The 23579-nt window shown below is 39.6% G+C and overlaps 1 protein-coding gene and 1 pseudogene across 6 annotated transcripts in view; one reads left to right on the top strand and one right to left on the bottom strand.

Annotated features, from left to right (window-relative positions):
• Nucleotides 1–23579, bottom strand: part of ECT2 (epithelial cell transforming 2) — a 134249-nt gene that overhangs the window by 73870 nt on the left and 36800 nt on the right. For 3 of the 6 annotated variants that reach the window (XM_058295330.1, XM_058295327.2, XM_058295326.2), the window contains exons 2-3: nucleotides 814–965; nucleotides 91–170 (exon numbers count right to left, since the gene is read on the bottom strand). In XM_058295330.1, coding sequence (XP_058151313.1) covers nucleotides 91–170; nucleotides 814–943 — 210 coding nt within the window. In that variant the 5' untranslated portion in view covers nucleotides 944–965. Of the gene's footprint in view, nucleotides 1–90; nucleotides 171–813; nucleotides 966–3369; nucleotides 3539–23579 lie in introns of those variants that run through there. The other 3 variants (XM_058295325.2, XM_058295328.2, XM_071214617.1) reach the window with 3 other exon arrangements.
• Nucleotides 4231–5438, top strand: LOC101432930 (E3 ubiquitin-protein ligase RNF13 pseudogene; annotated as a pseudogene).

Raw genomic sequence — 23579 nt, 5'->3', positions numbered from 1 at the left:
CTTAAGTATAAGATTAAGAAAACTATGAAACCATTTACACACTGATGGAAGGAAAATAGTGTTTTAAAAAAAAAATCTAAAACTTCATACCTTTATGGCTTTTATAAGTTCTTCTTGTTTTCCAGCTTCTTGAACCAAGATGACCCTCGTTTCAATCTGAGGCATTTCTTCTATTAAAATTAAAAATATTTAAATATGTTTATCAGACACTAATATCAAAATGAGTAGTTCCTAAGGAATCCCTCCTTTGGCTATATCTAGCATGTCTTCCCCATTTAAGGAGATCACAAAATTGCCTGAAATTTCCACAAAGCTGACAATTCCCAATTTATTAGAAAATTACTTAGCCATAGATCATCACTTCAGAGAAAGAGGAAAATTACTGTAGTAGGGTATTTAAATATCAGCATTCCTCTGAAGCGAAGAAAGCACTCGCTATCTCGCCATAATCTTCATCTTCAAGAGACACTATTGAGGAAAGACCCTCTTAAGAAAGTAGTAAGGGAAGGAAGGAGTGGCTTTTCACCTAATGAGTCATAACGGAATAGACCCTAGCTAACAATGTTACAAACTGACTGCCTTCACATACAGAAAAAGCAAAACCCAGTAATAGGATATTCCCCTCTTTAAGGTTGAGAAGCATTAATTCAAACAATAACATGTTCAAAGAGATTCTGCCAACAACTATTTATTTAGTACCTGTACTCTAGCTGTTGAAGTGCTAGTATTACAGTTTAATCACAGGAGAGTCCCAAATTACAAGTTTAGGATTAAAACAGCAATTCAGTATTCTAAAACAGTTAATATGTTTACCTTCAACATATGACGTAGATCCAATAAATAAGTTTTCCTTGGAAGTTTCGGTAACTTTAGAATCAAAAATAGAAGAGTCTGCCAAGCTAGTCCTCCCACTGGTGGACGTTAATATACTATTGTCAGCCATTGTTTATACTCTTCTATGTTGGCTGCAAAATAAAATATGAATAAAAACACGTCAACAACATGATCAATGGGTGAAAATAAGCAGTAGAAAGTCTTCTTCTATACCTGCAATTCAGGAAAATTAATCATTTTTTAATTATCATAGCAAGAACCAAAGAAAGTCACTCAACCTCTCTGAGTCTGTTTCCTTTTCTATAAAGACACTATTATCTGGGAAGCGGATTTGGCTTGGGAGGTCCAGGGTTCAAACCCAGGGTCTCCTGACCCGTGTGATGAGCTAGTCCACACGCAGTGCTAATGCGCACAAGGAGTGCCAGCCACGCAGGGGTGTCCCCCACATAGGGGAGCCCCACGCAAGGAGTGTGCCCAGTAAGGAGAGCCGCCCCGCATGAAAACAGTGAAGCCTGCCCAGGAGTGGTGCCGCACACAAGGAGAGCTGACGCAGCAAGATGATGCAACAAAAAGAAACAAAGATTCTGGGTGCTGCTGACAAGAATATAAGCAGACACAGAAGAACACACAGCGAATGGACAGAGAGCAGACAACTGGGGGGGTGGACAGGGGAGGGCAGAGAAATAAATAAAAAATAAATCTTTAAACAAAACTAAATAATATCTGAAAATAAAGTAAATGGGAAATAATTATTATTTTCATATAATATTCACAATGTGGACAGTTCTTGTTGTCAAACCACACATCAACATCAAGCTCTAATTCTAATGGGAAGCAGACTTGGCTCAACTGATAGAGTGACCGCCTACCACATGGGAGGTCCATGGTTCAAACCCAGGGCCTCCTTGACCCGTGTGGAGCTGGCCCACACGCAGTGCTAACACACGCAAGGAGAGCCGTGCCACGCAGGGGTGTCCCCCACGTAGCGGAGCCCCACAGGCAAGGAGGGTGCCCCGTAAGGAGAGCCTCCCAGCACAAAAGAATGTTCAGCCTGCCCAGAAGTGACGCTGCACACACGGTGAGCTGATGCAGCAAGATGATGCAACCAAAAGAGACACAGATTCCGGGTGCCGCTGACAAGAATAGAAGAAGACCCAGAAGAATACACAGCGAATGGACACAGCAGAAAACTGGGGGGGGGAGCACGGGGAGAGAAATAAATAGAAAATAAATCTTTAAAAAAACATATCAAGCTCTAAGGCTTTCCAAAGCTCTAACATCTGTACATGAGTCTTTATTTAGAATCAAAGATAACTTCTATCCAGTTATTAGTTTTTTGTTGTTGCTATAGTTCTTTTAAGTCTCTTGGGCTTCCAGGAAATAAGAAAAGGCTCTAAATAGACTTTCATTCAATGTCCACTTAAAAGAAGGCTAAAAAAAATGTCAAGAGATGAACTAACCTGTTCTAACGATCAGAGAAGGGAAGTTTTAATCAAAAACACCAATTGCGTTTAAATTTTTTCTTACATAGGCCTTCTCTTTTTAAAAATTGTTTCAAGTTATTGCTAAAACAGCTTCAAAATTTAGAGAAAATTTTTGATAAATTGGTGGTGTAACACCCAACAATCTGATTATAAACTGAAATACACTAATCACTTCTTTTCACATTCATACATTCCAGAGGCTTTTACAAAGCATAATAGGATTAGTTCATAAACCTATACAGCTTATTTCTCACACAAGAACACGTTCGAGGAGTTTCTGACTAAATATATTAACTGCACATTCACCCCTTTTCATCCCAAAGGTAAAATGTGTAATACTGGACATGTTGGTATTATTACTGTTAAAACAATAATGACATTATGGCCAATAACTAACATTTATTTAACGCTGTGTAGCAGGTATTGCTCTAAGCCATTTACTTCTTTGCAGCAATCCCAAGAGGCAGGTAATTATTTCCTTTTCAAAGATGAAGAAACCTAGGGACAGAGGCTAGGCAACTTCCCACAATGTAAATAAGCGGTAAAGCCGGGATTCAAATCCGCCGGATTCCAGAGGCTGCGCTTTTAACCACTAAGGCATAAAAAACATTGGGGACGAGGAGGGGAGGGCAGGCTGGGGAGGGGTGAAGAGGAGGAAACTGGGCTCGATTACATAAAAACTAAACTTCCCACAAGGGAAGAGGTCCGGAAGAATCTTAGAGTGAAACCACTGAGCACTCTTAAGATAAGCCCCAAAGGCTGCAGCTGCCAGCCCAGAGCCTCAAAGGACAGTGCAGTTTGCCCAAGACTCCCTTTCCCACGCCATCCTTTCACCCACAGACCCTCTTCCAGTAAAGGATCCCGCCAGGAGAGCGGTGAAGATGCCAGGCAATCGTGTGGACTCAGGGCTCCCGCTCCGCGCCAGGGACCGTAAGGGGAAGCCCTGCGGTGGCGCCGGAATTCGCGGTCACCGGGGCGGGGCTGCCGGACGCAGGCAGAGGCCCGCCGCCCCGGGGCCGCTCGCCCACTCCCCCCTCTCCACCACACTCACAGAGTCCTCACCACCCTCGAAAACAAGCCTGGAAGTTCCACCACGTCAAGCACCGATTGCTTTCACCTGGACCGCCATTCTGCGCGGGTCGCCGTCACAGCCAATTCAAAATGCGAGGTGCTCTCTCTAAAAGCCATGCCGATTGGCGCGTGATGTCAACTTCCTTCTCATAGGCTGCAGCCTCCAGTGGGGCGGTGATTGGTCGCTGCGCTCCGCCCTCAGATGCGAAGTGATTGGTTGTGCTGGTGTTTCAAATAAACCCAACGGCTCCGGCATTTGCTGAGAAGTTCCTGGATGAGACCAGGAGGTGGCGACGGTAGCTCCTGGGCGTCTTTGAGAGTAGCAGGTGTTATCTTTGACTACCTCATGTTTACACAGCAAACATTCAATTTCCTGAGGAATGTTTGGGTGGAGTCTCCCCACCAGCTTTTTTTTTTTTTTTAAGACCACCAAATCCTTTAAATCAGTTCCTCTCCTGGTTGCTGGGAGCTGTAAAATATTCTTGCTTGCAGGCTTTCTGCTTTAGGAATCTTATTTAAAGTTGGGCTAAAGGGATTTTGACGTTGGCTATTGTGTTAGCTTACAGGGGAGAAGGACACTGAAACTCAGGGCTCCCCAGGATATACTTCAAATCAGCAGGTGCTTACGTATTGAATGTCTGTTATACAGCACTATGCTAGATTCTCTGGACTAGTGAATTTCACATGTGCTTAGAATAAATTCTTAGTGCTTTCAGATTTTTTTTTCTTTCTTCTTTTTTTTCTAAATTTATATAAGCTTGCATTTGAACAAATAAAATTATGACACGAGATCCCGGCTCCGGCTCTGGACTTTAGGAGTCGGTGCGGATATTCAGTGAAGATGGCTGGGTAGGGGCTTTTCCCTTAGCGACGTGGCGGGTGAGCAAGGAGCTCCCAGGAGATTTTTAAATGAGATGCTGCTCTCTATAGGAATGCTCATGCTGTCGGCCACTCAAGTCTACACCATCTTGACCGTCCAGTTGTTTGCATTCTTAAACCTACCGCCTGTAGAAGCAGGCATTTTAGCATATAATTTTGAAAATGCATCTCAGACTTTTGATGACCTTCCTGCAAAATTTGGTTATAGACTTCCAACTGAAGGTTTAAAGGGTTTTCTGATTAATTCAAAACCAGAGAATACCTGTGAACCTAAAGTGCCTCCACCACTAAAAGATAATTCATCTGGCACTTTCATCGTGTTAATTAGAAGACTTGATTGCAATTTTGATATAAAGATTTTAAATGCACAGAGAGCAGAATTCAAAGCCGCCATAGTTCACAATGTTGATTCTGATGACCTCATTAGCATGGGATGCAACGACACTGATAAGTTAAAGAAAATTGACATTCCATCGGTCTTCATTGGTGAATCATCAGCTAATTCCCTGAAAGATGAATTCACATATGAAAAAGGGGGCCACATTATTTTAGTTCCAGAATTTAGTCTTCCTGTGGAATACTACCTCATCCCCTTCCTTATCACTGTGGGCATCTATCTCATCTTGATAGTCATTTTCATGATCACAAAAATTGTCCAGGATCGGCACAGAGCTAGAAGAAATAGACTTCATAAAGATCAACTTAAGAAACTCCCTATGCATAAATTCAAGAGTGGAGATGAGTATGACGTATGTGCCATTTGTTTGGATGAATATGAAGATGGAGACAAGCTCAGAATCCTTCCCTGTTCCCATGCTTTTCATTGCAAGTGTGTAGATCCTTGGCTAACTAAAACCAAAAAAACCTGTCCAGTCTGCAAGCAAAAAGTTGTTCCTTCTCAAGGTGATTCAGACTTTGACACAGTAGTTAAAAAGAAAACATGTCAGAACATACCCCTTTACTTAGACCTTTGGCTTCTGTCAGTGCCCAGTCATTTGGAGCTTTGTCAGAATCTCACATCAGAACATGACAGAATCTTCACACTATGAGGAATATGACACTGAAGACACTGACAGTAGTGATGCACAAAATGAAATTAATAAACATAGAGTCATAGTCCAACTGCAGCCTAATGGTGAACAGGATTACAACATAGCAAATACTGTTTGACTTTCAAGGGCAATTGGTTTATTACCCTTTAAAATGTTTATTTAAGTTTATTTGATTTTTTTTGCTCCCTTCAGAGATTTCTGTAGAAATAACTTATTTAGTATTCTACAGTTTAATCAAATGACTGAAATGGTTTTTTGATCCAATATTTAACTGCAGGAGAGTGTACATCATTTCACTACTAAGTAACAGAAAGGTGGTGTACCTCAAGCATCAAATCAACTCTTCTTTCAGAGTGAACTATATAGCCAAAACATTAAAAAAAAATATTCCTTGGTAATGCTTGCAGACCTAGGTCATAATATGTAAATGTTTTATTTTACGGATACAAGGTCTAAGCTGCTGCCACTTAGCATGACCTAAGCCAACTCCCACCTCCATATAGTTACATGTAGTTGTTGAATTGGATAATATCTATTTTTCTGGTGTATCCCCAAATTGCCAGCATTAGTGAGAGGCAGCAAGATACTATTATAATGTCTTTATCTTCCTATTCTGCACCACAAAGAAAAACATATATACTTAAAGCTGTCTTTTTCCTTCCTATTCCCAAGTAGACCTATTCTAATAGAAATGGTCTATACTAGTGCAGATTTAAACGTTTTTTTTTAAAGGTTTATAATACTATAGTGTTATGTATGAATTTGATTCAGCAGCTAAAATAATATGTCTCTGAACTTTACTTACTGAATGTCAGTATCCTTAAAGATTTAATGTGATTATGATAAAAGCAGAAAGAACACTGCATAAAAATACTGAACTTCAGCAATTGTTGATACTCAAATCCTATTCCTTAATAAAGAGTGCCGTATACCTATTAGCCCTGCTAAACATGTACAGAAGAAAATTGTTCATTTTAAGTACTGGATTTGCAAATAAGTGTATATGTTTAACAGAACTAACAATGTATTTTAACGAGGTATTATGAAAAGCTAAATTATAAATTAAATTACGTCATTGTAACTAGAAAATATAGGTTTATATGTATAATCAAAAAGCTAAGAATTTTTTTGTGTCCTTGCAGGGGAATTTGAGTCAAACGTTTCCACTTTTTATATATATATCTATGTCACGAGATTGTAAAATCTCCTATAGCCAAAGTGAATCCCTTCCTCACTGGTTCCCCTCCCCTACCATGAGACCCTATGTGTAACAAAAGGGCCTCTAAAGTCAAGAATTTATAAAGCTTTCCTGTAATTAATATTGTTATGAAACAGTCTTTTGTTTTTATCATTTACTAAGTATTATTATATAAAAATCCCTAAAGAACTATACACCCCAGGTGAGTTTTGTATGGCTGCCACCTCTTCGCTGATTTAAATAAGGACAAAGGGGGAATGCATTGCCAGAATCCTAAATCCCAATGAGGGGTTGCAGTTGGGGGGGGGGGGGGGGAGGGTGTCTCTTACTGTTGAATGGAACATTTGTGAACATCTCAAACAGGTCATGGATTTAGAATTTTTCCTGCTTTCATCAGGCTTTCTTAGAATGCCTGAAAAGTTTATAATGCAATCGACAACATGAGTGAAGCTGTCTGGTAATTATTGGCTTCCCTGTTTATTGAACAGTATTTACAGTCTGCCCTTATAAGGCTGTGATAACTGTTAGAGCAGGAAAAATAGTAAATGAAATTTAATTTTGGAATGTGCTTGCACACTTAAGTTTGAGTGTGCCCTGCATTCCAAAAATTCTCATCACTGCAAATATATTAAGCTACTGTGAAAAGCAGCCCTACTTCCTTTGTGCACTGCTCCTTGTTAAATAGGCTTCCCACCCAAATCTAATGATTGACTGTGTATAGTATCTTTGCACGATAGTATATTAGCCTGACAAAAGCTGTACTGTCTGGCTGATTATTTGATTTCTTTTAAAGGATATGTGCCTGTATGACTCGCAAATAAAGGGGCAATACAATCTTCTTCAATGTGGGGTGTCTTCATTTATTCAGCAAGTGTTTATTAAATATCACTTATAAGACAGGCATTTTCCTTGCTGGGAGTAAAATGATGGATAAGGCATAGATACCTGCCTCCCAGAACCCCACAATCTGCTAAGGGACATTACAGGTAAACAAACAATTACAATGCAAGGGAAAGGAGAAAGGAATAAACAAACACTGATAGTTTATTAAGGACTTTACTGGTGTTATCTTATTTAATCCTTAAAACAGCCCAAAAGTAAGCATTATTAGCCCAATTTGACATATAAGGAAAGTGCAGAAAAAGATTTAAAGAACTTGCCCAAGGTCACCTAGTAAATGATATAATCTGCATTAGAAGCCAGAAATAGCAGATGAATATAAATAAAGTCTAGATTAGAGCACTGCAGGATCAATGAACCCAATATAGAGGTGAGTCTTTCAGATAAACATGCATAAGGTGACTATATACCACCAAATTGTAGTTAGCAGAGTGTATCTGTCTGGTAAAGTACAACACAGCCCCTTATATTTAGGTCTTTGCCCGTTTGAAAGGCTAGTACTACAAGACAAACGTGGTACATGGTTCTTTAATAAAAACAGTGCTTTTTACATCATAGATGTCTTAGTTTCCTCTCAGCCAAAACAAATCATACAATTGGTTGACTGAAACAGGAATTAACTAATCACAATTTTGAGGGTAGGAAAAGTCCAAAATCAAGATGTTGTTAAGACTATGCTTTCTTCCTGTAGACTTTGATGTTCTGGGGCTCACAGTCAGAGATCCTTGGGTCACTGGGTTTCTATCACACAGCAGTGTCTTCTCCTTTCTTTTCCATGTTTGACTTCCTGCTCCTTACCATGACTTTTTCTCTCTTTGTCTGAATTTCATTCTTCTTATAAAGGACTCCAGTAATTCAGATTAAAGCCCAAACGGATTCAGCTGGCCACAATTTCAGTAAAACATTTCACCAGTCCTATTTACAATGTGTTCATAGCTACAGGAATGGTTACAATTAAAAACACGTTTTTTTCTGGGGTACATGATTCAACCTACCACAGTAGGTACACAATAATTATTTCTAGAATGAATGAGCTAGGTACCAGTATATCAAAATGATTGGGAGGCTGGATATTCTGGTTAATTTATTCATATCATTCATTCAATAACTACTTACTGAGCACCCAAATAGCACTATACTAGGCACTGAGAATACAGCTATGATAAGACAAGGACCCTGTCCTCATAAGCCAGTGGAGGAGCTTATATAAAGTGAAAATTTATTCTACATATAGGTTTTCACAGAATTTGAATACACAAAAAACAAAAATAAAAATGACAGTCATACTGATTCATAAGTTGTTTCAAATGATACATGCTTCAGGAGCAGCATTTAAAAATTCTTGGCACTATATCAGGTGGGCAATTGAACTGGATGGTATGTTAACCTTGGACTAATATAAAAAAAAAAATCCCTGATATTAGCTTGTCCACCTGCAATTTGATGCTCATAAAATCTGAGGGCATATAAAGGGAACAATTAGTCATTCGGTTAGCTGAATCATAGTTGACATGAAGGAAAGAGTGGAAGGTCCAACTGAACAAAAGTAGGTTAGAAGGAACTCAGGGAAGCCTCTAAGGTAATGGTAAAAAGTTTAAACTTTAAACTGAAAACACTGAAGAGCAATTCAAAAAACCTGAAGCAAGGAAGATATAGAGTGGGTGTTATTTTTTAGTGGTAACAAACTGGCAACCAGAACTTCAGTTAAGGATGAGAAATGAGAAAGACCAATTAGAATGATGTTGAATTAGAACAGACATGAAATGATAGCCTGAACTAAGATAGAAAAAGTGGGTGGGAGAGGTAAGGAATAGGAAAAATTACTAGGACTTTAAATATAAGAATGAGGAAGGAATCAAAAAAATATATAATACTGTAAAAATTATTAAATCCATATGGATGACTAGAAATATACTTGTATCACTAAAGAAATAGATCAGTTCCCTAAATTCAGAAATCTTTCCTGTCTTGTTCTTTGTCTTCCTTCCTACCCCAATGCCTTCATTTATCCTTGCTTATACTTCAGTATCTTTATGAGCCAGCCATGTAGACTCACAGTTCATTGAATTCCTCCAATCACAAACCCTCAACAACCCATTCTGATGAACATACCCTAAATGCTTTACACTCAGAATTGTTTTAGTTCTGAAAAGTTCAATTCAAAATTCCATTCTAGTCAGAAAATTCTCTTCCCACCTCTTACTCTCTTTCCCCAACTAGTCAAGATGTTTATCCCTCAATTCCTCCTAATGATAGCTTCCCATGATGCTGGATAAATAACCCATGATCATTTACTTCAGCAACTCAAGGACCTCCAATTTCAATAAATGAGTTCTCTTCCTGTCTCTGACTTTTCCTTCTCAGATTTTTAAAAATTTATTGATGTATATCACTCATATATAAAGCTACATAAACAATAACTGTATAGTAAAAGTTGTGAACTTACAAAACAAACATGCATAATATCATACAGGACTCTCATGCATCTCAGCTTCTTTTGCCTAAATATTGTTGTTCCCCAAAGTATTGTCCTCACTGCTTTTCTCTACTCAGGCTTCATTCATCCCTCGGTAAGTTCATTCATCCCTAAGGATTTAAACTATATGCTAGGGGAGTGACCGTAGCTCAATGGTTGAATGCCTGTTTCCCATGTATGAGGTCCTGGGTTCAACCCCCAGAACCTTCTAAAACAAAAACTACATGCTTAATAACATCAACTCTCTATTTCTTGCCAGACCCTATGAAGCCCATTCTAGAAAATCATGGGAAGCAGATGTGGCTCAACTGATAGAGCATCTGCCTACCATATAGGAGGTCCAGAGTTCGAACCTAGGTCCTCCTGGCCTGTGTTGTGAGCTGGTGCACGCAAGGAGTGCCATACCATGCAGGGGTGTCCCCTATGTAGGGCTGCCCCATGCGAAACGAGCGCGCCCCATAAGGAGAGCTGCCCCAGGCAAAAAAAGCTCAGCCTGCCCAGAAGTGGCACTGCACACATGCAGAGCTGACACAGCAAGGTGACGCAACAAAAAAGAGACACAGATTGCCAGTGCTGCCAAGAATGCAAGCAGAAACAGAACACACAGAGAATGGACACAGAGAGCAGACAACGGTGGGGGGGGGGGGCGGAAATAAATAAAATAAATCTTTAAAAAAATAAAAATAATAAGACCAGTTGCTTGTTAAATGTCTATTCCCTGACTCACATGTCAAACTACATGTCCTACTAAACTGTGAATTCTTCTCTCTCCTGTATTTTTATCTAGATTGATAGAATCCCTCTTCACCCAAATGCCAAAGTTCTCTCAAAGTCATCCTTTTTTTTTCTATTTATTTCTCTCCCTTTCTCCCCCCCCCCCCCCCCCCCACCCAGTTGTCTGCTCTCTGTGTCCATTTGCTGTGTGTTCTTCTGTGTCTGCTTGTATTCTTGTTAGTGGTGCCGGGAATCTCTCTTTGTTGCATCATCTTGCTGCGTCAGCTCTCCATGTGTGTGTGGCCCCACTCCTGGGCAGGCTGAGTTTTTTTCACACAGGGCAGCTCTCCGTACGAGGTACACTCCTTGCATATGGGGCTCCCTTTGTGGGGGACACCCCTGCATGTCAGGGTACTCCTTGTGTGCTGTCAGCACTGCACGTGCGCCAGCTCCACACGGGTCAGGAGGCCTGGGGTTTGAACCGCGGACCTCCCATGTGGTAAGCAGACGCTCTATCTGTTGAGCAAAATCCACTTGCCTCAAAGTCATCCTTGATTCACACTGTTCCCTTTCTCCTCCATGTCTCCCTGCACTACCACCTCCAACATCAACATCATTCTCCCAGTTTTACCTGAAAAATATTTCTAGAATCTGAATCTCTCCATTGCAGAGCACTGCCTGCATATAGGCCTTCTTTATCTTTTATCCCAACTATGAAAACAGCCTCCTAATTGGTCTCTCTGCAACCAATCTCCCATTCTACTTCCAGTCATTATTCACAGGATTACCTTCTTTTAGAAAAGAAGTGAGACCATATTTCCCTGCTTAAAAACAATAACAAAAATACATGGCCTCCTCACTGCTCACAGAATTAAGTCTGAACGCTTTAAGATAGTCTAGACCATTCTTCACAACATGACTCTACCCTTATTTCTTACCACCCCTTCCTGCCACATACACACCCTGTATGCAGTCATACAGAAATTCTCGTCAGTATCCAAACATGACAAACCCTTTCATAAATCTCTGTTTGCACATTCTTTTCATCTACCCTGTCTCTCTTTTTCTTTATGAAAATTTGTACTTCTTCAAGAACCCTCTCAAACATCACCAAAATAAGCCTTCTTCAACTATCCTAGGGAGAACTGTTTCTGTTGTATATGAGCACAACGCTGTTCATTCCTCCACATGGTTCTTGTCACAAAGTATTATAATTCTTGATTGGTATGGCTGTCTCCCCATTAAACTGTGAGTTATTCAAGAACAGAAGTAGGACCATACACTTTCCATCCTAGCACTTAGCACACGTTTACTCAATAATTTTTTTATTTTTCATTTTTTAAAATTTACTTTTTCAGGCTAAACACACATTTATTTACAAAGATCACCATCATATATGGGTCTGGTTCATGTTGCCCCCAAACAATTAGAGTAGTAACATCACAGATCACTGATCATAGGTGATTATAACAGAAATAACATTAATGAGAAAGTTAGAAATATTGTGAGAATTACCAAAATGTGACATGAATTGAGCACAGGCATTTTCAGCTTCTTGCTTCCATGACTTTCTTTATTTCAACAGTTGGCTTTGTTAAGTTAAATAAAATAGTCATTTGCACTGGGAGTTGCCAGGAGGGGCCCTGTGGTGGTTTGAAGCTGTATGTACCCTAGAAAAACATGTTCTTAAATTTGATCCATTCCTGTGGATGTGAACCCATTGTAAGTACGACCTTTTCTTTACTTAAGGTGTGGCCCAGCCCAATAAGGGTGGGTCTTAATCCTATTACTGGAGTCCTTTACAAGCAGAATTAAATGCAGATGGGGGGGGGGGGGGTGGCCACAGGAAACAAGAGGCTGGACATCAATGGAACCTAAAGAGAAGAGAGAGACCAGGAGATGGGGCTATGTGCCTTGCCATGTGACAGAGGAGCCAAGGATTTCCAGCAGCCAGCCCATACAGCCACAGTCTTTGGGAAGAAAGAACCACCTTGATGAAGACTTGATATGGAATTCCTTTTAGCCTCAAAACCATAAACTAATAAACTCCCATTGTTTAAACCAACTCATTGCATAGTATATTTCTTGAACAGCCTAGGAAACTTTAAACAGTTCCCCGTTCAGAGAAATGGCAGGGACTTTTAGAAGATAAAAATTTGCCAAGGATGAATACAAACCAGAAAAATTGCAATTTGAGCAATATTAATGAAAAGATAGTCTTGTTCTGTCTTTAATAGGAAGAACCTATTAAAAATGAACAAGTGAGAGTAAATGCAGCTCAAGCAGTTGAGTGTCTGTCTCCCACATGGGGGGGGGTCTCAGGTTCAGTTCTCAGTGCCTCCTGAGAAAAACAGAAACAAACAACAAGCAAAACAAATGAAAAAACCAACTCAGGGGAGCTGTTGTGGCTCAGTGGTTGAGAGCCAGCTTACCATATACAAGATCCCAGGTTCAACCCTCGGCCCCAATATCTTAAAAAAAAAAGAACATGTGTACTATATTAATCAATGTATATTGTTCTCTGCTTTGTAAGACTCTGCGTTGTTATGTTAAACTTAAACGTCAACCAAGCATTGTAACTTCCTACTTGAAATCCCCCAATTGCCTCTATAAACTGCTATAACCTGCTCATCATTTTGAATCCTCCAATTTGAGATCTCCCTGCTTGAGCAGTTTCACTTCCAATAAACCTGCTTCTTTGATAATATTGATGATTTGTTTCTACGGACAGTTTAATGATGGGAATTTATTGAGATTAGAAGATGTCCAAAATCAGGGCATCAATAAGGCTATTTTCTCATCAAGACTGGTGTTATGGGGCTGGCTGCCTGTGATCCTGGGTCCTTGGCTTTTCCGTCACATGGCAATGCACATGGTGGTGTCTTCTTTTTCCTCTAGATTCCACTGACTTCTGGCTCTGTTCTATGGCTATTTCTCTCTTTGTATGAATTTCATTCTGTTTATAAAGGAGTCCAGCAATACAGATTAAAGCCCAAACTGATACACTTGACCATACCGTAACTAAAAATAATATCTTCAAAAGGTCCTATTTACAATGTATTCACACCCACAGGAATGGATTAGGATTAACACGCTTTTCTGGGTTACAAAATTCAATCATTCCAACTGGTCTTATCAAATGTTGGCAAAGATGTAGAATAATTAGAACAATTAGAGGGAAACGGATGTGGCTCAAGTGAGAGGGTTTCTGCCTACTATATGGGAGGACCTGGGTTTGATCCCTGGGGCTTCCTGGTGAAAAAAAAAGAAGAGAAAGCATGCCTGTGCAATGACCCAGTGCCCACGTAGTGAGCCAAATGCCCATGTGGTGAGCTGACTGCCCACGTGGTAAGGCAAGTGCCCGTGTGACTGCCTGAGCACCAAGCCAAGTGCCCACACCGTTAGCCAGTGCCCGTGCAAGTAAGTCACCCAGCAAGATGATGACACAACAAAAAGAGAGAATATGGGGAGAGTCAAAGTGAAGTGCAGCAGCGACCAGGAACTGAGGTGGTGCAATTGATGGGGAAACTGTCACCACATCAGAGGTTCCCGGTATTGAATTCCAGTGAATCCTAGAGCAGAAAAAATTAAAAGAGAAGACAAAAGAGAAATAGATACAGAAGATCATACAGAAAGCAAAAACAGCAGGGCTGGGAGATGAAGAGGGGAAGGGCGGCGGAATAAATAAATCTTAAAAAAAAACAATTAGAACTCTGATATATTGCTGGGGAATGTAAAATGCTCCAAACTCTTTTGAAGAAAGGTTTAAGTTTCTTCCAAAAATACCTAAATACAAAATACCCTGTGACCTTGATATTTACACAAGAGAAATGTATACATATGTCCACAAAGAGGCATGTTTAATAATGTTCATAGTTTTATTCACAATACTCCCAAGTAACGGTTAATTTTACGAGTCAGCTTGACTGCATTATGGTGCCCAGATGTTTGGGTAAGCAAACACTGGCCTGATTGTTACTGTGAGTCTATTTAGAAGATGGATTTGTATCTGTAATCAGTTGATTGTCTCTACAGCTGATTATATCTACAATCAACAAAGGAGCTTGCCTCGGCAATGAGAGCAGTCTCATCTGGTCAGTTGGAGGCCTTCAAGCAAGAACTGAGGATTTCCACAGTCAGAAAGAATTTCTCTCTAATTCAGTTAGCCAGCTTCTGCTGGGAAAATTTAAAATCACCTTCGTCAAGTTTCCAACTTGCAGCCTGCCCCATAGAATTTGAATTTATCAATCCCTATCATTGCATGAGCCAATTCCTATAATAAAGATCTTAATATTTACACATGCACATGTATCCTGTCAGTTCTATTTCTCTGGAGAACTCTGACTAATTTACCCCAAAACTGGAAACTATCCTAGACATCCATGAATAGAAGAATATATAAATAAGCTGTGGTATATTCATACAATGTAAATTATCCAGCAATTAAAAGGAATAAGGATGAATTGTATGCTTTATTAATATGTATCAATAAAATTTATTAAAAAATAATATAGTATGCTAATTTTAAAAAGGGAATGAATCACTGATTTCCACAGCAACATGGTTGAGTATCAAAAACATTGTATTGGATGCAAAAAAAAAGCCTTACACAAAAGAGTAAGGCTATTTATATGAAGTTCTAGAGCTGTCAAATCTAATCTATAATGAAAAACTTCAGAACAGTGGTTGCCTCTTGGGGGATAGAGACAGGGAAGCAATGGGAAGGACAATGACAGTGTGGCAATATTCTAAATCTTGATAGCACTTTGGGTTATTCAGGTGTATATGCATTTGTGAAAAATCAGTGACTATATACCTAAGAATTGTATATTTTATTGTATGGAAAGTTTACCTCAAAAGAAAAAAAAAAGTAAATATTGAACTCTGTTAATTATACGCTTGCTGAAATATTTAGGGGGAATTGTACAGATGTCTGTGATTTAATTGGAAATGCATGAAAAAAATAATTGATGGAGGGATAGCGGGATATATATATATATAAGAAGAGGTAGTGAAACATTCATGGCATAATATAAGGTGTCTGTAAACAAGTGTTCACTAAAATTATTTCAACTTCGCTCTATGAAAATTTACATAATACATTATTGGGGAAGATTCAGTAAAAATTAATTTGAAGATATGAGAATATCAAGGAAATGTGAATGCTCACAGGACATTTGATATAAGGAATTATTATATTTATTTTTTACATTCGATATTATGCTTATAGTCTTTAAAGTGATGTCTTGTAGTAAAGCATCCTGAACTTCAAAACCAGACTTTTTTTTTCATTTTTTTGTCTTTATTCATTTTTTTAATATTACATTCAAAAAATATGAGGTCCCCATATACCCCCCACCCCCCTCACCCTACTACTCCCCCCATAGCAACATATTCCTCCATCATCATGAGACATTCATTGCATTTGGTGAATACATCTCTGAGCATCGCTGCACCTCATGGTCAATGGTCCACATCATAACCCACACTCTCCCATGTTCCATCCAGTGGGCCATGGGAGGACCTACAATGTCTGGTAATTGTCCCTGCAGCACCACCCAGGACAACTCCAAGTCCTGAAAATGCCTCTACATCTCATCTCTTCCTCCCATTCCCCACACCCAGCAGCCACCATGGCCACTTTCTCCACACCAATGCCACATTTTCTTTGATTACTAATCACAATAGTTCATGAATAGAATATCAGTAAGTCCACTCTAATCCACATTCTATTCCTCCATTCTGTGGACCTTGGACTGGTTGTGTTCATTCCACATCTATGTCAAAAGGGGGCTTAGATGTCACATGGATGCTGGATGCAATCCCCTGCTTTCAGTTGTAGGCACTCTAGGCTCCATGGTGTGGTGGTTGACCTTCTTCAACTCCATGTTAGCTGAGTGCGGTAAGTCCAATAAAACAGAGTGTAGGAGCTGAAGTCTGTTGAGGCTCAGCGCCTGGCTATCATATGGTCAGTCCAGAGATTCAGATCTTCTGGGTATATACTAAACCCCAGCACCAACTACAATTCTGGTAAAGTAACAGGAAAGGCTTGTGAAAAGATCACATCTGAGTCCAGCTCCATCACGCAGAAACACCAACTCCAAAGAAGGGCCAACTGACATGGCACTGAACTCCATCTGCCATGACCATAAAACCTGTGGGTCTCTGTAGCCCACAGAAGAACCAATACCTGGGGTTGTATCTACTTTATCTGTCTCTGGGACTCTGTTCAGGTGTGCATAAGGGCAACCCCTCTGATAACCTCCTGGCTTTTTTTAGAGAATCATAGCCGTATAAACTCATTTGTCCTTTCCATTTCCCCCTTCAAAACCAGACTTTTGAAATCCTAGCCAAGCTCATTTTAGATTTTGTTAGTTTCCAAAATTTTAATTTTTATTATCTGATTAAACAGTTCTCTCTTTTTTCCTAATGCTGTGAAATTGACTCTGTATATGATACCATCACTAAATCCCAGAGCAGAATTGGAGTAAAGGAATGACTTTTAGTGCAGACATTCACAACTTATGGGATGTGAGCCCAAAGCCACTGGGACCAGAAAGAAGCTGTAAATCCACAATGCCTGAACCCCTGAAATTATTCCAGCAAGCACGGAGGACCAAGAAAACAATGCATGAAATGCTAAGGAACAAAGAGGCACAGACAAAGACATTCCATAATTTGGGTGACAAAGTGAGGCTGAATTCAGAAGAAACCTAAAATTCAGACAATTTTCATAATTCCACAGGCACAACTTTTAACCTTTACCCTACAGAGAATGAAGATATGGGTATCCTATGAAGACATTTGTGATGTTTTGTCAAGGTTGTATGAAATAAAGTTATACTTAGAACAGTGCCTGACAAAGAAAGCACTCAATAAATTGCTAGCTATTACTACTATTATTTATTTGACCAATATTTATTAGGGCACTGGCGATAAAACTATAATACAAATTATGTGACTTTTTCCTTCCTAGAGCTCAGAGTCTAGTGAACTCTATCGAGATAGTCCCCATTCCATCACATTGCATTCCTTTTTGCATATCTATAGTCCACAGGGACATATGATACCCTAATGATCCATAATAGAGAGGTAATTTTATGTTAATATATATAAAAAAGGAAAATGTTTCCCTAATGCATACTAACATGAAATTTCAATACTTGATATTGTCACAGATGTGGCGGGGGAAACCTAGAGTTTTATCGTTCATTATTTTTACCTCATTTTTTACACACAGTTGAACTTACTTTATAGTGGCCATTAAAATATTAGGCTATTTTCTCCTTCATTAAGCATAATTTCTTTTAATTTTCCATTAAGATTTTGCATGTTTCTCTTTCTGACGAATAAATGGGGCCGTTATGTATAACACGATAGATTTAAAATGTTTATCCAGTATTTTCAAATTACACTGCTTCATTTTTCCTAATTGAAATCCTTCTTTGCTGTTTTCTTTTCTTTTTTGCATAAAAGTGACTGACCAAGGAATTTGTATGTATTAAATCATTGCAGAGAAGTGGATGTGGCTCAAGTGGTAAGGCCTCTGCCTACCATATGGGAGGACCCAGGTTCGATCCCTGGGGCCACCTGGCGAAAAACAAGTGAAAGCATGCCTGTATGGTGAGCCAGTGCCCACGGGGTGAGCCGAGTACCCACATGGTGAATTGAGTGCCCATATGAGTGCCCACATGGCAAGCCGAGTGCCCACATGAGGGTGCACATGGTGAGCCAGTGCCTGCATGGTGAGCCAGTGCCTGCATGGTGAGCCGAGTGCCCAGGTGGATGCCCATGCAGCAAGCCAAGTGCCCACATGGTGAGTTGAGTGCCCACGTAAGTGCCCACATAAGTGGCGAGCCAAGTGTCTGTGTAGTGAGCCAAGTACTGGTGTGGTAAACCAAGTGCCCACATGAGTGCCTGTGTGGTGAGCCAGTGCCCACATGGCAAGCCGAGTGCCAGTGTGAGTGCCCACATGGTGAGCCAGTGCCCACACAACTGAGTCATGTAGGAAGATGATGATGCAACAAAAGGGAGACGAGAGAGTCAAGGTGAAGCGCAGCAAAGACCAGGAACTGAGGTGGCACAATTGACAGGGAAACTGTCTCCACATCAGAGGTCCCCAGGATTGAATCCTGGTGAATCCTAGAGGAGAAAGATGAGAAGAGAAGACAAAAAGAGAAACAGATACAGAAGATCACACAGTGAATGGACACAGACAGTAAAAACAGCAAGGAGGGGGAGGGGCAGGGGAGGGGGGGAGGGGCAGGGGAGGGGGGGAGGGAAGAATTTTTAAAATCACTGCACTTGAGAACACCAATGTGGAATTAAAACAAGAATATTTTATATACCCAACTGTTGCTTGATTTCTTTTTATGGTGAACATGGATTACTTCTATAATTTTTTTTTTATTGGAAAATAAAATAGCCCTAGTTCTGCCATTTTCCTTACTAAAACCTTTGACACTTTGTTAGGTACCAATGGCATAAATCCAACTTCCTTCCCATGAAGGTTGAAAGTTCCTCACCAATTCTCTCCTGTGGGGAAAAACAAATATGTTTGCACACTATAAAAGTAAGGAGCATAAATTGAAAATTCCTGGAAACCCTTAGACTACTATAAGGTAAAAACCACAATCAATATATTTATGAGAAGTTTTAAAATAATACTGATAAATCTCAAACCATGAACATTCCAAATAAGTATATAAAAACATATTTTTTAAAAACCCTGAGTTTCCAGTCTGTCTACTTCATTTTTTTTTTGTTAGAACTGTAACAAAAATATTTACTATCTTACTATCTTAGGTTTGTAGAGAAAAATAAAATACAGGCATAACGATTTTCACAGAGAAAATAATTTTAAGTAAATCAGGGCTTGTACTATATTCCGCAAGCTCTGGCTTGATTTCTTGAGAGTACTTTAGAATTCCTCAGGATAAAACAATTGCATTATCATAGCAAGTTTCCTTTTCTTGAACCAGGAAAAAGGGAGTTAAGTGTAGACTTTGCTTCCTAGGCCATAGAAATGGGGGGCTGAGTTCTAGTTCACATTCTTTGGCTTAAGCCTCCTTACTGGGCTTCACCTCCACCTGCCTCCCCTGCTGACCTTTTCTTGTCTCAGGTGTGGACATGAACTACCTGGAAGAAAAATTCCTACAGTGATCTACCTTTCCTTTAGGCCCTGAATAGCTCAGGCTGAGTCAAAGTACACTGGGCTCCACTACATTTGTAAAGGATGTGAATCTGCTCTACAATACTAGATCCAAAAAAAAGATCATTTTCTTAATTTTTCTAAATTAGATATATTCGGCTCTAACTTCCATTCATCAGAATTGTTGAGAAATGTAACCCACCTTGTTCAGTTGATTATGTAGGAGAGTGAAGGTGGGACAGGTGGGCTCTTCCCCCTCTCTAGGATTATAAAATGTCTGGGGGACCATATACAATTTTAAAAATCGAGTGAAAGGACTCTGTCTTCAATCCATTCTGATAAATTCTGAGATGCTATTGACACCTGCATAAATAATTTCCAGGTAGTCCCTTCTACTCCCTTCAAGCTCCAGAAAGAGTATCTTTTATTTCCAAAATGATGACACTTGGTGTTCAGTCCCCAGACATCCTTGAGCTGCCCCTATGATTTTCTTCCTTCTCCCAGAGTGCTTGTGAGAGCGAGTCTCAAGTCCCCTTCAGTGTCAGAACTGCCTCCACCACATTTCATGAAAAGTGCACTGGACGTCAGGTCAGAAACCATGTTCACTGCAAAGAACTGGTCTTTATCTTCTCCTTCTCCTCCTCTTCCCCCCACTGCCTCTGAAACACTATATGGTTTACTTCCTTAGGGTCAGACAAGGGGAATGCTAATGGAGCTTCCAGTATCCTGGAACTTTTCATGGAAAGGAACTCTCACTTTTATACATACTTTGCTTAATGCTAATTTATTGCACTAAATATTTAAATAAGTTCTTATAAGGTAGTAAATTTAAATAAATTAAACATTAATTACTTCTTGAAACATATGGTCACATTTTCATAATTAAATCACAAGTTTACTATGTCACCTTTTCTTAAATACTATATATGAATCTAACAACTAAAAAAACCCCAAGAAATTATATTAATTACAGAACATTACTTTTTCTCTTCAAGCTGGATTTAAATTTGTGCTTTTCATAATTTCTATACTACTCTCAGTATTATTTCTCATTACTTTTAGGGGTTGCCTTCCTAGATGGTTCTGTACTAGGGAAACTGAACCAACAGGATATATATATGTGTGTGTGTGTGTATATATATATATATATATGAATTGACTCACGCAACAGTGGTGATGGACAAGTCCAAATCCCATAGGGCAGGCTGCAAGCTGGGAACGTTGATGAAGGTTTTCAATGAATTCCCCAGAAGAAGCTGACTGACCAAAACAGAGATGGAAAATTTTCCCTTCTGATTGCTGAAGTCACTTCTCCTTTTAAGGCCTTTAACCAATTGATGAGCTGTCTATCATTGCTGAAGCAGTCTCCTCAGTTGATTGTACATGTAACCAACCATAGATGCAATCAACTTACTGATGCTTTAAATCCACAAAACATCTTCACAGTCACAATCAGGTCAGTGTTGTTTGACCAAACAACTGGACACCATCACCCGGCCAAGTTGATACAGGAACTTAACCATCACACAAGAGTATAGAACTACCAATTACCTTCTGAGGTTATAGTAACAATTGGAAAAAGCAAGGAACACCAGTGCAGATCAGTCAAGATTATAGATTTTGGCTTGTCAGCATATTGGGCTTAGGGGTTCCTTTTGAATCTGAGCTGCTGACCTCCAGGCTATATTTCCTTTTTATAATAAACTCATTTGGTTTTTTCCTTATTTTATTTTTTGGCAAAACTCTCATGTGAAACTTAGAATAAGGTACTTGGGGCAGAGTAGAGTCAGAATCAATAAGAACAAAGGATAAATCATAGAATGTTACAGTCAGAGAACACCATAAAATAAGTCTCTTCTCACCTCATTTCTAAAGGTGAAAAAAGAAAAGCAAGTGGATACTGGAGGCAAGGAGACTATCAAGACGGCCTTTCTAATAGTCCAGGAGTCATGATTCTATGGCCATGAACAGGGTTGATGGCAAGAGAAAAGGAGGGCAAATGTTAGCAGCAGGGCGAACAGGTATTAAAGACTTGCTGGTCCTGGCAATATACTGACTAGAGAATATTAATAGTTTCAGGTTAGTTGAAAGGCAAGTTTCTATAATCAGTGACACGCTAAACGGAGCTGGTTTTATAGTAAGATACAGTATATTTACAGCAGAGTGTGCCTTGTTTCTAGCAGAATCACTGATAAGAGAGCAGACTGCCCTGGAACAGTGTTATCATGTATCTCCATAGGATTAGTATCAAATTAATTTTTCTTCATCAGTACTAATTTGAGATGCCTTAGAACAGTGCTACTCAAAATGTGGTCCACAGATCAGAACCAGTCTACAAACTTTTTTTACTGCCTCATTATGAGATAATGATGAGATAAGGACACAAATTGAGAGTAAGCATTTGAAACTTGTACAGCAATTTATCACTGCTATGACATTCAAACACATGATCAGGATAGTCTAAAAAATATATATAAGTATGCAATGATTGACGGAAAAAAAAGATGATCCTTTACCAAAGACAGTTTGAGAAGCTCTGTTTTAAAAGGCAAGGGAAAATAAATTAATTAATTAATTAAAATAAAACAAAAACCTAAAAGTTTTTTAAAAAAGACAAGGAAGGGTGTAATAGTTTGATATTATTGATGAATTCCAAAAGAACTATTGGATTATGTTTGTAAACTGATCTTTTCCTCTGGGCATATTAGATTATATTGTATTAATAGGTTTACTTAAGTAATTATGTAAACCTATTGTGCCAGTAGGGCATGGAGTCCCCACCAAGGTGTGTGGGGATTCACAGATAAAAGGCACAGCAAAGGACAGAGTTAAGGGTTCTTGATGTTGGAGTTTTGATGTTGGACTTTGATGCTGAAGCCTTAAGCTAGAGCCCCAGGAAGTAAGCTCAGAGGAAAAAGAAGCAAGCCCTAGGAAGAGAGGAACTCTGAACCCAGAGAGAAGCAAGACCCTGGAATAGAGGAACCCAGGAACCCTAAACCCTTGCAGACGTCGGTGGCCATCTTGCTCCAACACGTGAAAATAGATGTTTATGAGGGAAGTAACTTATGCTTTATGGCCTGGTACCTGTAAGCTCCTACCCCAAAAAATACCCTTTATAAAAACCAATTAGGGTAGCAGACTTGGCCCAATGGCTAGGGTGTCTGCACCACATGGGAGGTCCGCGGTTCAAACCCCAGATCTCCTTGATCCATGTGGAGATGGCCCATCCGCAGAGCTGATGCGCACAAGGAGTGCCATGCCATTCAGGGGTGTCCCCCACATAGGGGAGCCCCACGCGCAAGGAGTACGCCCCGTAAGGAGAGCCGCCCAGTGTGAAAAGAAAGTGCAGCCTGCCCAGGAATGGTGCCACACACACGGAGAACTGACACAAGATGACGCAACAAAAGAAACACAGATTCCTGTGCCGCTGACAAAAGAAGCAGACAAAGAAGATGCAGCAAATAGACACAGAGAATAGACAACTGGGGTGGGGGGGAAGGGGAGAGAAATAAATAAATAAATAAATCTTTAAAAAAAAAAAAACAATCGGTTTCTGGTATTTTGCATCAGCACCCCTTTGGCTGACTAATACAGAGGGCATGGATATAGCTCAGTGGTTGAGCACCTGCCTCCCATGTATGAGGGCCTTGGTTCAATCCCTGGTACCTCCTGGAAAAAAAAAAAAGACAAGGGAAGGATTCATGTCATATTGTTATAAAAGCAGGTGATAAAACTTCATATTGTACGGGCCTACTTCAGTAAATATACTATGTAAATTTATCTTTATCTGTAGTGAAAGTGGAAATATATTAGCCAAAAA

Source organism: Dasypus novemcinctus, chromosome 4 (assembly GCF_030445035.2).
Source record: "Dasypus novemcinctus isolate mDasNov1 chromosome 4, mDasNov1.1.hap2, whole genome shotgun sequence".
NCBI lineage: Eukaryota > Metazoa > Chordata > Mammalia > Cingulata > Dasypodidae > Dasypus > Dasypus novemcinctus.
The sequence above is the reverse complement of the archived record's forward strand: the minus strand, read 5'-3'. Positions and strand labels throughout refer to the sequence as shown.